At 45.9% G+C, this 16,117-nt stretch overlaps 1 protein-coding gene across 1 annotated transcript in view; it reads left to right on the top strand.

The window, feature by feature from the left end:
• Window positions 1–16,117, top strand: part of ALS2CL (ALS2 C-terminal like) — a 30,862-nt gene that overhangs the window by 12,690 nt on the left and 2,055 nt on the right. The window contains exons 12-23 of the mRNA XM_009275962.2: window positions 1,453–1,611; window positions 1,993–2,104; window positions 3,644–3,721; window positions 5,689–5,816; window positions 7,094–7,267; window positions 7,842–7,935; window positions 8,521–8,678; window positions 10,229–10,297; window positions 11,518–11,691; window positions 12,568–12,610; window positions 13,035–13,096; window positions 14,976–15,125. Coding sequence (XP_009274237.1) covers window positions 1,453–1,611; window positions 1,993–2,104; window positions 3,644–3,721; window positions 5,689–5,816; window positions 7,094–7,267; window positions 7,842–7,935; window positions 8,521–8,678; window positions 10,229–10,297; window positions 11,518–11,691; window positions 12,568–12,610; window positions 13,035–13,096; window positions 14,976–15,125 — 1,401 coding nt within the window. The remainder of the gene's footprint in view (window positions 1–1,452; window positions 1,612–1,992; window positions 2,105–3,643; window positions 3,722–5,688; window positions 5,817–7,093; window positions 7,268–7,841; window positions 7,936–8,520; window positions 8,679–10,228; window positions 10,298–11,517; window positions 11,692–12,567; window positions 12,611–13,034; window positions 13,097–14,975; window positions 15,126–16,117) is intronic.

Raw genomic sequence — 16,117 nt, 5'->3', positions numbered from 1 at the left:
CTCGATGATCTTAGAGGTCTTTTCCAACCTCAATGATTCTATGATTCTATGATTCTATAGGTGAGGAGGTACTTTTGCATTCCTGCTTGTGGTTGCAGAGCGGAGAGTGCATGGTGTGCCATCAGCCCTGGACAGACCTGATGGAGCACACAGCTCTCTGTCTCCCCTGGCCATGCTATCTGGACTAAATCTTGTACAGAGTAGTTCCTTACTGATGGATGGGATTTTTGGTCTGGGAGTCGTAACTGTTATCCTGAACTGCTGAAGGGGGCTGGTTCCTCCAGTTGGCTATTTTGCTCACTCAAATTCTGAGCTTAAACCCAGAGCTTAACTTAAGAAATGGAGTCCGAGGTTTTCTTTTTTACTTATCAAAATGCTTCTGGAAACAGTCATTTGCACACCTGCGTCTCAAAGCGCTGCTGGGAATTTGGATGGAGCCCAGCCTGTAAAGCACTGTATTGTGGGCACACGGTGGTGTCCCTGCCTTACCCACCGTCTACCTTCCACCGTCTACCTTCCATTTAGAAGGCCAGAAATGGCAGCGGAGGCCTGCTCAGCAGGTTGTAGGTATAAACTGGTTTCATTTGCAGCCTACGGGGTATAAGTGGACAGGGCCAGCTTGCTCTGTTTATGTACCAGTGAGCGTAACAGCATCCTCATCTTCGCTTAGGTCACACGTGGCTTGTAGCCAAATGGGTTGGCCAATGTTGAAGACTGGACTGGCCGTTGTTACTGCACATACTTACCGAGCCAACTGTGGCAGAGGAAAGCACGCAGCCCGGCTCTCCAGCTGCTTACTATGGGATAGGCCATCTTCCTTCCTGCAACCTGCTTGTTGTGCTCCTTATTTATGGATCGAACTCAGAGTACGGGACATGCAGAAATCTCTAGGGAACTTGGAGCCAGCTGAGCAGTGCTGGGCTAGTGTCTCTAGTGTTAAATGTGAGAGCACGTTGATAATTATAGATGATAGCTCTGCTTAGAGGAAGTGCTTTCTCTGTTGTAGCAGTGAAGATCTGCTGGCCAGCATGGGCAGAGCTCAGGGGAACTCTTCTCAGGGGGATGAGCCCAGGAGAAGGGGTGGTTGGCGAGCGTAGAAAGGTGAAGGCAGATCTGCCTTCCTGCTTGATCTGATCTACTCCCACTCTGGATTAACCAGCGGTCACTGTGACCTGGCTGGTGAGAGGTCAAGGACTGAGTGGCCTCTCCCAGGACAATTGCAAGCCTAAGTGTTGTGTCCTTAGATAACGTTGAAAGCTAACTGTGGAGCGACTAGCTTGGGTGATGTGTATTCCTAATAGTGAACGACTACAGGCTCTAGATCTCTCAGTCAAACATTTGGAATATTTAGCAGGCAGATGAGCCTAATCTACTCACTTTCCTGGCTTCCTACTCCAATAGTAGCTACCAAAGAGTCACAGTCTCAAATTCTATCTGTCTCTCTCCCTGCAGGTACGGGAACGATATGGTCTACAAAGGTTACTTTAAAGAAAATGTGCGTCAAGGGTTTGGGATACTGGAGAACCTCTCAGCTGAGAATCCATTTAAATACACAGGACAGTGGGAAAATGATAAGAAGAATGGATATGGAGTCTGGGAAGACAAAGAGAGGTAAAGGTGGTATAGATCAGAGCTGGCTTTAGGTGCCTGACAGTTTTGTCCCTCTATTGGCAGGGGTAAAGCTTGACATGGTGGTGTTGGGGTGACTGTTGGACTCGATGATCTTAAAGGTCTTTTCCAACCTTAATGATTCTATGCTTCTATGTTTTGATGGGGGGACTTGGGGATGAAGGGGGGATGTGTTCAACCTCTGCTATAAGGCTTGAACGCCTGGGGAAACATTATATAAATCGAGTTTGTGCAGTACATCTGGCACTTGTGCTGCATAGAGCATCATATCAGGTAAAACTAGCCTCAGCAAGTGATACATCAAGTTGATTAAGATTTAATAAAACAGGGAAAAAACATAATTTGTTTTCTGTTGCATTCCAGAGGGGAGAGATACATAGGGACATGGCTCAATGATCACAAACATGGACAAGGCATCGTAGTAACCCAGTCGGGCGTCTGCTATCAAAGAACATTTCATGCTGATAAAATGGTGGTGAGTACCCATTTTCAGTGGACTCTCTAGGTCGGTGGGACATGGAATTCTGCATCAAGGGCAAGATTAAGATTTCACTTCATAAATAATCTTTGAGGGACAATAGAAAGCAAGAAAACTTAAGCACTGACATTTTACCACAATAATGTTTTTAAAGAACAGGGCCTAGATGAAGTCTTGTTTCTTATCACCTTCCTGAAGTGCAGGCAGGAACTAGATGCGAGACTGTCACTTCTCCTTGCTTATGCTAAGACACATTATAGGTCTGGCTGTTCGACTGACTATCAGGTCACACCAGAACTCATATGTGAAGTGCTGTGCAGTTATATATGATACTACATCTATCTTCGAGATCATTAAGTCTTTACCTTTCCAATGTGAGCTTACTTATCACAAGTTGGCTGTCCAGTTCATTGAAAGTTTAGACGTCGGTGGGGAAAGCAAAAGGGATTGGCATCGCTAGAACTAGCTTGGAAATAAAAGCATTTCTTCTCATGAAAAATACGCACTTAAAAAAACAAACAACCCCTTCCCCACTCACCAAATTAGGACAAAATGTTTAGCATGGAAACTTTGTCGGAAGGGCTTTCCATAAAATCTCCATCCGTGGGGAAACAAAATAAAGCTGTCTTTTGGTCTGCCAGCTGAAAGGTTCCTCTAACTTCACAAGGCTTCCGGGTGGGGAGCAGTCACTTCAGTTTTTCTAGTGGAAAATTGGTATGGCCAAGAAGCTTCCCTTGGAAACCTTTTATTTTTGCCAGAAAGGACACTTTCCATCAAGAAAACCATTCCAGCGGAAAATGTGTTACAGCTCTAAAAGTGACCACGTTTTCTGGCTGGTATGGGTACATATAAACCTTCGGGCCCAAACCATAGGCTAAGCCCCAACAAGAAGAATCTTCCCCCATTGGTATAAATTATCCTGTGTCTGTTCTGCATCTTGGTGCTCCTTCTTAACGGTCTTTTCCAGCCTAAATTACGGTTCTATGAAATGTGTGCTACTGTAAGCAGCCGTGGGAGTTGGAAGGTAATGGAACGAGTCATTTTACGAATGCTTAGGAGCAGCTCATTAAAGCCCCATTGACTGCACAGCAAGGGACAAAGCTAATTCTACATAGCAGCTGCCTTCCTCTTTTCTCTTAATCGTCTTGCAAAGAATGACACAATTGGCTACAATCACCTAAAGGTCGTAGGATTGGGAGGACCGCGAGTTTGACCCGTGTGGCAATTCTTGGTGACCGTTCTTAGAACAGGAAGCCTGCCTTTTGTTCCTTCTTCTAGGGAAATGAATGTAATAGTAGTGTTGTTTAAAATCTCCTGACTACCCAGTACTTCGCCTCGGTGCAGTGATGCCTTATGGGTTATGTCTAGAGCGCCTCCTTGCTTTTCTCTTGAGCATTGCAATGCTCTGTTGGGCTTTCAAAAAGGTTATTGGAATCGGCAGCCCATAAATATTCCAAGCCAGTGGCTGTTTCTAGATGAACTTGAGTAGGTAGGAAGTTAATGTCATGAATTCACTACTTCTGCTTTCAAATGAAGGGTTCTGGGATTCTGCTCTTGGAAGATGACTCTGTCTACGAAGGGAACTTCACGGAAGATCTAACGTTTGTTGGAAAGGTGAGCACTTCCTTCATCGCAGCCTTTCTATACAGTTGCTTGCATTCCAGAAGGGCCGATGGATTCATCTTCAAACTTCATACCCTTCTGCTCGACTTCCCCCAGTCCCCTAGAAAATAGCATTTTCCTGTTTTTTGGTTTGGGTTTTTTTATTATTACCAGTCTCATTCACAGAAGGAAGGTTGCAGCTGTGAGAGACTTCAAGTAGCTGGGGGCTTTATGCATTGTTTTTGTTTTTACTGTTTTGTTTACATTGAGGGTTTTGGTGTTTTTGTTGTTTGTGGAACACTTTTGGCTGTGCTTTGCAGCTGCAGTTGGGATGCTTTTGTATTCTTAGAACAAGTGTTTTAGCCTTTTTAGTGGTTTGGAACACAGGAAACGATGTATAAACCAAATGAAGTTGCAGTACCAGCGCTACGCTAACATAACCGAGATGTTAACACAGCTGAGGCATCTTGGAAGCTTAATTTTGCAGTCTGGACAGTGCACTGACACGTTCAACGTTTTGTGGTTGATCTTTAACAGAAATATCTGGTCAAAGTGTTCATGAAGTAGAAGGGCAACGAGGCTGGTGAGGGGTCTGGAGCACAAGTCTGATGAGGAGCAGCTGAGGGAACTGGGGTTGTTCAGCCTGGAGAAAAGGAGGCTGAGGGGAGACCTCATCGCTCTCTACAACCACCTGAAAGGAGGTTGTAGCGAGGTGGGGGTCGGTCTCTTCTCCCAAGGAACAAGCAACAGGACGAGAGGAAATGGCCTCAAGTTGCACCAGGGGAGGTTTAGATTGGACGTGAGGAAAAATGTCTTTCCTGAAAGAGTGGTTAAACATTGGACCAGGCTGCCCAGGGAAGTGGTGGAGTCCCCATCCCTGGAGGTATTTAAAAGACGTGTAGATGAGGCGCTTAGGGACATGGTTTAGTGGGCATGGTGGTGTTGGGTCGACGGTTGGACTCGATGATCTTAGAGGTCTTTTCCAACCTTAATGATTCTATGATTCTATGATTCTATGAAGTGCCCCTTTGCAGGGAAAACTAGTCCTCCGGTTTGTTACAGAAATCTGCGATGAGTCTGACAGGAAGTGTGTGGTTATATCAGACTGAGTGGATGTCAAAATAGGCACTTGGTAATGATTGCAAATGAGCCCTGTCACTTACTGGCTTGTCATGGGAGGAAGAGTTTGTCATCATCTTCTTCAGCCAGAAGACTCGGGGTGGATTTTGCGGAGTCTGATTATAGTGCTTAGATATTGCTTCCTCCAAAATTAATGTTTAGTTTGAGTGATTAGTCTAGAAAAATCTGTTCGTTATCTAAAGATGGCGTGCCTCCTGCTATTAGCAATGAGGATTTCAGGCTTGTATTCAAAGCTAGACTAGTTACGATATTGTTTGGCTTTGGATTTGATTTAATTAAAACCTCTAAGTTTGAGTCAAGCTACTGCATGTCTTTTGTGTTTGCCTCGGAGAATTTAAGGTTTGTCTTGGTAGCAGCAAACATTTTGAAAGCGTTTATGGCGAATATCACATGATTCCCCCTACCTGTGAGGCCAGACTTGCTTGTGGTTTTAACAAGCAGAGGAAAAACAGAGGAGAAATTGAAGTTTCATGTGTCCACTCTAGGTTAGAAATAACTATTGTCAAATTTAAGCCAGAAAATTTTATAACTCAGAGAAGTTATAATTGGGTATTTGTAAAGCATAATGCAAATGTTTTACTCTGCGATTGTGGTGGTCTTTCCCCTCCAGAACCCTAAGTGTGTCATTCAATAGCAAGGACGTGTTGTCTCCAGTGACTGCCACCTTAATGGCACTATTGCTTTGGATGCTGAAAATGTGCACGTCCGTGCTGGAAGTTGTTCTTAGTCGCCGTTTCAGGAGCTGGCTCTGTTGAAAAGAGAATTTGAGATCTCGGTCCAGCTTGTTTCTTCTCTCTAACGACATCTTGGCAAAATAACCCTTTATTTCTCCATTGCAGGGAAAGCTGTCATTTGCTAATGGCTTCGTTTTGGAGGGAACCTTTACTAACAAATTGGGCCAAGGCCTTCAGACGCACGGCATCCTGAACACATCAAACGAGCAGCTGGATGACAGGATAACCAAAGCGTGAGCAACAAGAGCTGACTTCTCGGGTCACGGCTTCTATTTTGACTCTGCCTAGAGGAGTACTGGATCAATCCCTATAGGGACCAAGGCAGTCCTTGCTGAAAGAGTTGGGTCTAAAAACTGGTTTATATGCAAGGAGAGGAGGAAAGGAGAGCACAGTTTGTCATTTAATTTTAATGCCACATAGGAAGCAGAAAAAAGATGTTCTTCTCCCATCCTGCCACCATCCACACAGAGATACTCCCATCCTCAGACTAGAGAGAGTTTTGGAGGCTTAATTTTTTCAGTGATTTGCGCACGTGTGTGCGCGCACGCATGCATTTCTGTGTATACGCACAGACAGGACTGAAGCTATACAGGCAAAGCTGGGCTGCTAAAATGCATCACGTGCTCCTTTCCTGTCCCTCTGTGCTACTACATGAATATTACCAGCTGATATTGCAGAGGTAGGAAAGCTACCAAAAATCAAGAAGTGAAGCACAGCACATGAGGCTCTTGAAGAAGAGCTTGAATTGGGTAGTGCTCTATGTGGAGGAAGGCTGTGGAGCCAGGATCAAGGCTTCACAGAGCACTGAAGCTGCTTTGGCAGGCAATGGTGCGAATGCAGGGCAGGAGTAACTGAGCTGAAGCTATCAGGCCACATCCTTTGGCATAGGCTCTTATCCTCAGGGCTGAACCCTGCAAAGGGATGCTCTGGTTGCCAGGCTGGAGGGCCTGGGTTCAGCCAGTTTAACCCAAATGAGGGAGTCCCAGTGGGAAAGACAGCTGCCTGTCCCCGGAGGGGAATTCCTCACGCACAATCCAGTTCGATTTCCTCTTCTTTCCTCCTCAAAACATTTCCAGTCCATCAGAGTATCTGTGTTGCAGAAACAGCTCCTGTTTCCTGTGCTTTTCAGACAGCAATAACTACTGGTGGTGGTTGCTCAACTGTCTTCTTGCTGTCAGTGTTTTCTGCAGGCTTTCAGTTGAAATAAGTAGTCTATATTTAGAAACATCCATAAGTGGAGCAGAAAGCCTGTGATCAATTCACCAGCAAAGATTGAGATTATTGATGTTCCACCCACCAGGAATTTTTCTTCACCCAAAGTACCTCGTTGTCAGGACAATAAACTTGAGTTGCTTTTCATTGAATTTCCAGTTAGGCACTGCCATCTTTCTCTGCTCCCATAGTTCTTGTGTTACAATCTGATTCTGAAGAACCTTCCATATTTGAAGGTGAAGTCTGAAATAATTGAGGAGGGATGCAGAAAAGCCTAATGCCATGTTGTGTTGTGCAGTCAGCTGGGCCTCGAGGAGTTCCCAGTAGAGAAGAGATGGAAGGGAATCTATGACCAGTTCCTGGAGTTCATCCATTCTGGCTGCAAAGAAGAAACGGAGGAGTCTTTCACGGGGTTCCACATACAAACGAGCAAGGAGCTGCGGAAATCTCAGGAGTACCTCTTCTGCCAAAGGTATCACATGCCCTCATTGCAACAGAGGAGCCCATTTGTGTAGAGAAGGATAGTGGTTTGCATTAGGGTCTGCCATGTGTTAAAGTTATGAACCCAAGCATTATCCAGTTGTTCCTGCTCATGAGACAGGAGGATGAATTTTAATCCTGAATTTAAGGTTGTGCTGTTGAGCCTGATTCTTGTAAGTGAAAACTTGGATGGGATTCATTTGATTAAATGTAAGCATCTGCACAGGACCCAGTCATCGCTGGCTCCTCTTGTATTTGAGGGAGACCTAGCTGACATCATCAGCTGATGCAGAGCAAACTCATCTCCCCTTAAGAAAATATCTAAAATAGGTAAGACGAGCATGTGCAGGATGCAACCCAGGCTGGTTGTAAGGGGGGCCGAAGGCGATGAATTTAGATAATCGCAGGTGTTGTAAGTCAGTGGGGCAATTCCATTGAAAAAGGTAGAGAAAAATTCATTTGTTCTAATAGTCTTATTGCCCCCGTGGTATCCACCTGCAATACCACTTGGAATTCATCCCAGTGCTTCACTGTGTGGTTTTCCTTCCTCACCTCTAATTTTTCAGGGGGGCTGAGGATGTATCCTGGAAGATAGAAGATATTCTTGAAGAGCTCGTCCAGCACCAGGGGCTGGAGTCACTACAGAGTTATTTAGAGAAGGTAAAGTTTAAAACCACAATGATCCACGTCTGTCCACCAGACAGAGACACAGTTGTAGCAACTTTCTGTTGCTTTCTGTTAGCACATATAACATTGCCAGTGACTTCAAGAGTCTTCTCTAAATTATGTTTGAATACCTGTGCTTGTGAAGAAGAGGGTTTATCCTTCATGCTTTTTGGACACTCATTTTGTGTACAGTTATACAGACCAGGAAGTGATGATAAAGCTTCACTCTTGGTTCTCAAACCGTGTCAGGGAATAACCAGCTGCTGGAAATGATTAATAAACTTCCATGCGCTCTCGGTAGTTGTTTTTCACCCAGCCAGCCTTTCCCTGAAGCACCCTTTGCTCCCTCTTGAATATCACAGCGAATCTCATCAGAACAGCAAGTTCTACTAAGCATATTTCTGCCTGATAATGGGAGGAGAACAGGCTTGTGGCAGCAAAAATAGCCCAAAATTATAGTTGATTACCTCCAGGCTTGTTCTCCTTTGCTGACAAGAGAAGGTTGGGTGGACTTTCAGTGTTATCCTCTACTAATGGCAAGGGCTGACTTGTAAAATTTAATTTTCCTCTATCATGCAGGCATTGAAGTCTTCCCTGCACCCACTGGGAAAGCTGCTGAAGGTCTTGACGATAGCTTTTCAGGCAACATATTCTGGGATTGGGGCCAACAGACACTTGCTGACTATGGCACAAGAGGAAGTCAAGTACTATGCAAAGAAAATATGGGAGTTTTACCAGTAAGTCAAGCACGCTGAGTCCTTCCAATGGGTATGAGCATAGAGGGATTGTGGAGTAGGCCATTGGGATAATTTTTTCAGGTGACAGGGCTGCTTTATTTCACAGCATATTTCTTGGGAGAGTTGCTTCAGAACGGTGCTGGATAAAGAGTTATTTGCAATAACTAAGGTCATATGGACCTAGGAAACCTTTATTACGTCCATTGGTCAGTACGTGACCCGGGGGCTTTAATGTGACTAAATCTCACTGAGTTATGGCAGCTCAACGAGCTGTTGCCCATAACGGACTTCATTTAGACAAGTACAAATATGAGCAAGAAACCTCACTAAGTAACGAGGACAGCAAAGCATATCAGAGCACACAACAGTGGTGTCCGATATCTACGTTTGAATGAAAAATAGCTTAAGCTTAACATGCCTTAACTCAACAAGAGTTAAGAACACGCAGTGTAAGTGCGTCGTTGAGGCTTGGCTGATGTGGGTAGTGACTTTAAAATGAGGTTGTTCAGTTGTGTGGTTGTGCCCATGGGTAATTAAGGACTGGATCAAAGGCACGATTGGGGTCCTGTTGCTTTTTGAATAGCTTTTAGGAGAAGATACAAGAAATGCCACAGTAGGCAGAGGTGGGGAGGCTCTGCCTCTGGCTGCGCTTGGGGGAGGTATTGCCTTAAAAATAATAGGTTGGATAAAAGCTCTGTTGTTACCGGTGTAGCCTTGTGTGCTTGAGGAAGGCTGCCAGCTCCACAATGAGGGGTTGTCTGCCCTGGCGCAGTCTGAGAACAGCCGATGGGAACAAGTCGGATTTGATTCAGTTCCTCTGCAGTGTGTCTTTGTCATGAAACTTGGTGTAGCAGAGGGATCTGAGCTCTGTTCATGAATAATACAACAGGGCTGATGACCTGAGCATCGGTTCATGTGAAGGCACTTCTGAGCTCAGTGCATACCTTGGAAAGCTTGCTTCATGGCTCAAGACCTTTCGGGTGCAGTGTGGGGAGGGAGACACCTACCTTGCTCCTCTGTGCCCCTGGCTAAGTTTCCTAGGCTGATACTTCTACACCAAAAAAAGGCAACTTCTCCCGAATCCCCATTTTAAGATTATGAAGTTTTGGCTTGGAAATATCAAGACAACCCCAAGCTACTTTTCCAGAGTAGAGTATGAACATCCTCTAATGTTCACAGATAGATTAGAGAATTGGTTGGTATGACAGGTCCTGAAACCTCATGTCCCTTGAGTGGGAATACAAGGGTCTGCATGCTCAATGCAGACCACAGTTAGGATCTCCAGAGTGACCACCCTACTCTTCAGAAGCTATGGAGATTTTTTGAAACACTTATTCATTCCTGGAGGCTTCTGCTGGTAGTGGAGAAAGCCCTCAAATAGTGAAACTTGAATACTGAAACAACACTTCAAGGATTACAGGGAGCTCTACTGATACCCCACTCGGTGCTGGGACAGCTGAGCTCCTCACTTGTGAATAACAAATTACCCTTAAAAAAAAAAAAAAAAAAAGTAGGGGGGGAACTAAACCTTGGTTCTGCTCTTCTTCTAGGGGTTTGCTCCATCTGGCACTGGAACAGAAAGGCCAACTGCCCGCAAAGTGTGTAGATGGAGAGACAAGGTATGTGTCACCACTGGTTATTTAATTTTAAGCTGCTTGGACATACAGCGGAGCTCCCCCCGTTTGAATAACAAAATCCAAAAAAAAAAAAAAAAAAAAGTAGGGGGGGAACTAAACCTTGGTTCTGCTCTTCTTCTAGGGGTTTGCTCCATCTGGCACTGGAACAGAAAGGCCAACTGCCCGCAAAGTGTGTAGATGGAGAGACAAGGTATGTGTCACCACTGGTTATTTAATTTTAAGCTGCTTGGACATACGGGCTGTCTTCTAAAATACACTAAGTGCTGAACTGATCATATTTGTCCATTTGAGTCAGGTTTAGTGCCCGTACCTCTCTGAGTGAAAAGCGTTCAGTAGTTCTGCCATGAAGCATGAGAGCAACTTCTAATCATGTTCTGTAGCAGAACAGAGCGGTGAGTTGGAGGTGTGTGGGGGACAGCCTTGCAAGATTACCCACACCAGCTACTGTGCAGTAGCAGGGTCGTGTGCGAGACAGCAGTCCCAGCGCTACCATGTGCTTTGCATTAGTCGCAGGAACTTGTTCTTTGTGGGAATGGTGACTTCCATACCAGCGCTGAGAGAAAGGCAGGCCTGGAAATAGGGAGCAGAGTGTGGGAAATGTGGCAGAAGAGGTAGAAGACATGATGTTCCTAGAATAAGAAGATAGGAATAATTGTGGGAGACCCAGGTTTAGGGTTTTTGGGGCTAGGAAGAAGCATTTTTGTTTAGCTGTCCCCATTTGGACTGGATTCCTCTTTGCTGTAATCTGCAGCCATCCCCACGTGGGCTGAATGAAGCCAAGAGGTTGGTGGAATGGTAAGCAGCTGGAAAAGGGCTTTATCTGAATTATTTGGTCTTTGTCCCTCAAGAAATAACAAGTGTTCTACTGAAACAGCTCAGAAGAACAGCTGGAGATAGGTCTCTGGTGCTCCAGGTTTCTCCCAGTGGCTAAGTAGATCTTGTGGAGGAACAGGAGCCTGTCCTGTCCTACAGCATAAGATGCGCTTGCACCTTCAGCTTGTGGGCACGCGCATGAGAGTGTTGTATAGGTCACTACTGTCCAACCGTGACATTGAACTCAAAGGTGGAGGAAGGAGGGGAGAACAAGGAGAACACCTTGCAGTCTCAGAAGCTGCCTCTTCCATTGTGTGCCGTGTGGCTCTTGGCAATATCAAGGTTATAGGTCTCACTGTAGGACTCTGCTTTGCTTTTCTCTGCCATAGTGACCAGAAGGCATGCAGTGTGGTCCTGCCGCTGATCTTGCCCTGCTTCTACCCCGAGCTTTTCATGCTCTACATGCTCTATCACGAAAGAGAAGATGACCTCTACTGCCAAGGGATCGTGGACCTAAGTCTATTTCCTGACATCAAGCTGCTAGAGTTTCTGGACGTGCAGAAGTAAGTGACATTTTCTCATCCCAGGATGCAACCCCACGATACCAGCTGGGAAGGCAGCAGCCAGGGAAAGCTCTGATGGCACAGGAGGAAAGGACGTATAACCTGTTCCTGGGTCCCTCACTGGCTGCAGCACTGAAGTTTTTCCTAGGCTGCCAGAGGAACTCCTGTCATGGAGTACCTGCAGTACTGTCTGGAAGGACAACACTGGCTAGTGGAAAGCTGCTATTATCTATACTAATTCTCATTTTCGTGTAGCAAAAATCTTTTCTAGCTCACCAAACAAATGGTTTGCTCCAACTCAGGGCCAATCAGACAGAGTTTATAAATGTGTCTTAGAAAGGGCTGTAGCCCGTCCAATGGTACCTGCTGTAACAATGTAGGCACACAGTCTCAAGACAGGGGAAAGGCTGCGGAGCCAGATGTTGCCTTCATCCATTCCTGCAGCTATAGATCCATCTTTGGAAGTGATATGCGAGGACCAGTGACTCAGACTCAAGAGGCATGAGAGCTTTTCTAACGTAGCATCATCTGCAGCTCAAGGACTCAAGCAGGGTAGCAGGAGACCCAGAGTCTCACTTTGGCAATTTGATTCAGTCTAGACTCAGTGGGAGGAATTGAATCTGAAAGTGCCAAAACTCTCTGCTGATTATTACAGGAGCATCTGTGAGTAAAATGAACCCTACGGTCAGGTCAATGGGTCTAAGCTATTAATTCCTCCTGTAGCAGTGTAACGAGAGGACCAAACTCAGCTTCATGCACCTACAAGACTTTATCTCCTCGTTCAAGGTGATGCTAAAAACAGTCAAGACTGACTTAGGATGGAGTTAAGACATGGATATCTACCTCCTAAATGTTCTCTCTGTAATCTTCTTTCAGACACCTCTGGCCTCTGAAAGATCTCACCCTGACAACCAACCAGGTAAGAAATAACCCTAAGAGGTAGCTTTGGTGTGAGATGGCACTGGGGCTACATGTCAGTGCTGGCTAATGATGGAGCTTTGCCTAAGTAACCACAGGGCAGACTGCACTCAGAAATCAGAGATATATGATATGTGTTGATTAGTTATGATCTGTAGCTGCTGCATATGAACTTCCATGGATGGGAATACGAGCTCTGCATAGGATTGCTTTGTAATGCTCTGCTTGGTGGCACAAAGACATCTATGTCCAGAGTGGCACTGTAGACATCTAAGTGTGTTCAGTGGCACTGTCTACAACAGCTTTATTTTGCCCTCCTTTTACGGGCAGCAAACATGCTTATTTTGGGTCCAGTGCTGAGGAGCCATGTGGTGGCTCTCGGAGAGATGCTCTTACAGAGGCACAACTCTTTGTCTCCCTTTCAGAGGCGGTCCCTTATCAAAGACAAGTGTTTCCTGTCCGCCACAGAGTGTTTGCAGAAGCTGATGTAAGTCACCGTCCATAACCTCTGACTGACAACCAGAGCTGACAGGGTTTTTCTGTCTTCTGGGAACTGCTGTAAATTTACACCTGTTTACAAAAGCATATCTGGGTCAGCCTGCAAGACAATTTAGAATCATAGAATCATAGAATCATTGAGGTTGGAAAAGACCTCTAAGATCATCGAGTCCAACCGTCAACCCAACACCACCATGCTCACTAAACCATGTCCCTAAGTGCCTCATCTACTCGTCTTTTAAATACCTCCAGGGATGGGGACTCCACCCCTTCCCTGGGCAGCCTGGTCCAATGTTTAACCACTCTTTCAGGAAAGAAACTTTTCCTCACGTCCAATCTAAACCTCCCCTGGCACAACTTGAGGCCGTTTCCTCTCGTCCTATCGCTTGTTACTTGGGAGAAGAGACCGACCCCCACCTCGCTACAACCTCCTTTCAGGTGGTTGTAGAGAGCGATGAGGTCTCCCCTCAGCCTCCTTTTCTCCAGGCTAAACAGCCCCAGTTCCCTCAGCCGCTCCTCAGCAGACTTGTTCTCCAGACCCCTCACCAGCCTTGTTGCCCTTCTCTGGACACGCTCCAGCACCTCGACATCCTTCTTGTCGTGAGGGGCCCAAAACTGAACACAGTGTTCGAGGTGCGGCCTCACCAGTGCCGAGTACAGGGGCACGATCACTTCCCTGCTCCTGCTGGCCACACTATTGCTGATACAGGCCAGGATGCCATTGGCCTTCTTGGCCGCCTGGGCACACTGCCGGCTCATGTTCAGCCGGCTGTCGACCAGCACCCCCAGGTCCCTTTTCGCCAGGCAGCTTTCCAGCCCCTCTTCCCCCAGCCTGTAGCGCTGCATGGGGTTGTTGTGGCCGAAGTGCAGGACCCGGCACTTGGCCTTGTTGGCCAAGTTGGCCAACTTTGAAGTTGTTTGTGATATTATTTCAGTTGAAAGAAAAAGTAACTTCTATAGAAATATTTTTTTCTCAAAAGAATGTCAAGACAATACCTAGTGTGTTTAAATGCAACCCTCCCCGGCAAATATCTTCCCTTAATTTTGCGGAGACGTTCCTACACAAAATCTGACTTTGAAATGGAGTTCACTCATGTCGGTGTGCATGGCAAGTTGGGCCTGGCTGTGACTGCCTGGTCATGATAGAGCCCATTGCTCTGGACACATGGAGCTACATGAGGGTTATCCATCCAGTGCGGCATCCCAAGATGTTAATGAAGTAAAGCAGAGCTCAATTTAAGAAGCTCAGCTTGATTTCCTGGCTTGAAGTCCAGCCTAGGGGATGGTGCTGCAGTAACGAGTGGGAAGGAAGATAAAGGTGAGCGGGGAAGTGTTGTGAGATCCATCAGACAGGAGCTCTCAGGTCCCTAAGTACACTAGTCCTGGTGAGAGCCTCCCTATGAAAGCCAACATGACTTCTCTTCTGGGGAAGGCAGCACAGGCTACGTGTACCCTGGCAGGGCGTTACAGGCAGAAAAAAACAACCTTATAGATGTGACAACTGCATTAGTCCCTCACAAGAGCAGTATCTTGATAGAACTGCCCAAAGTGATTCATCTCATACTCTTTAGCTTTTATTTGAGGGACTGTGATTCAGGTTAGTCCTGTCTAAAATGAAAGACTGACACTGGGACAAGCAGGTCATACTCGGGACTTGAGAAGACTCAAGGTCCATCTGGATGATGTTATACCCTGGTGACGCCTCCTGGCACAACCTTCTTGACCCCTTTTTGGTGCAGCCATTTGAGACGATTGACAGACTGTTTTGTAGCATGACGGTCTGCTCTGGGTTCTTTTTAGTTCTGCTGCTTTATCTCTTTAGCTGTGTAGTGGAAGCACCTTTGACATGGCTGTTTTCACACTGACAGCACCACGGTGGATCCCCGGGAAAAACTGGTGATCCTCCAGAAGACATATGAGGAGATAGAGAGCACAGTGTCCCGGGTGGTGGAGAAGGACTACAAGCTCCCCATGGATGACCTGTTGCCCCTACTGATGTATGTTGTATCCCGAGCAAAGTAAGTGGAAGCTTTTCATTTCCCAGTCCCACTGTTGTGTGACACCTCAATCAGAGAAAGGACAGTCATGTGTCCAGGCCAAATAGTTTAAAGGAAAAAACAGGGTTTGTGTTTTAACACACTTTTTCCTGAGCTGTATTCGGGGTTTCTGTGCGCTGCTGCCTGCCAGCTGTGGTGTGATGGTGTTGACCATGACATAAAGTGGCTAGGGACTTCCTGAGTGTCCCTCTCTTACCCGAGAGGATAATTCAGGGTTGTCACGAGAAATGGGGTCTTACCTGCATATCAGATTATAGGAATGTGAAGCCTTTGAAGGCCAATAGTTGATGCCTTCAAGGCACCGTCTGTATATCATACATCTTCTATTTTCCATTCTCAGTGGGGCACTGTGATTCAGTTCGGAGACTAGGAAGGTCTTGAACACTGTCCGCCTAATAATTAGACTTTTCCTGTGTAGGAATGACTGTAAACGTAACGCATTTCTGCCAAAGAGGCTCTGTCCGTGCTGCTTTCACTGGAACTGCAGAAGCCTGCTTACATCCAGTAGAATGAAACTGTACTTTTTTTTTTTCCTGGCAAATTTGAGTCAAAAATCCTTGCCTGACTTCCTGGATGTGCTTGGTCTCCGAAAAAGAGTGAAATGTTTAAACTTGGAGCCATGAAATACAGAAGTTTGTTGTTTTGTTGTTTTTTTTTTTCCCCCCCCTGCAGTCAGGTTGGATGATACAGGTTTGTTTGCGAGGTAGCTTTCTTGACCGTAGATGAGAGAGGAGGGGGGAATAAGAGAGACTGTGAAAAATGGAGGAGTTGAAATTTTCTTATGATTGAGAGTCTTTGCTGAGATCCAGTCATGTTGGATACCTCAAGGACTCAGCCTCCAGAAGATCGAGGTGATGCACAAGGAATCAGCAATGGACTTCCAGATGCGTGCTTCCCTCTCTCCATAATCTGATTTCAAACATAGAATCATAGAATCATTGAGGTTGGAAAAG

Source organism: Aptenodytes forsteri, unplaced genomic scaffold (assembly GCF_000699145.1).
Source record: "Aptenodytes forsteri isolate BGI_AS27 unplaced genomic scaffold, ASM69914v1 Scaffold80, whole genome shotgun sequence".
In the NCBI taxonomy this organism is placed as follows: Eukaryota; Metazoa; Chordata; class Aves; order Sphenisciformes; family Spheniscidae; genus Aptenodytes; species Aptenodytes forsteri.
This window is presented reverse-complemented; position numbering and strand designations above follow the sequence as displayed.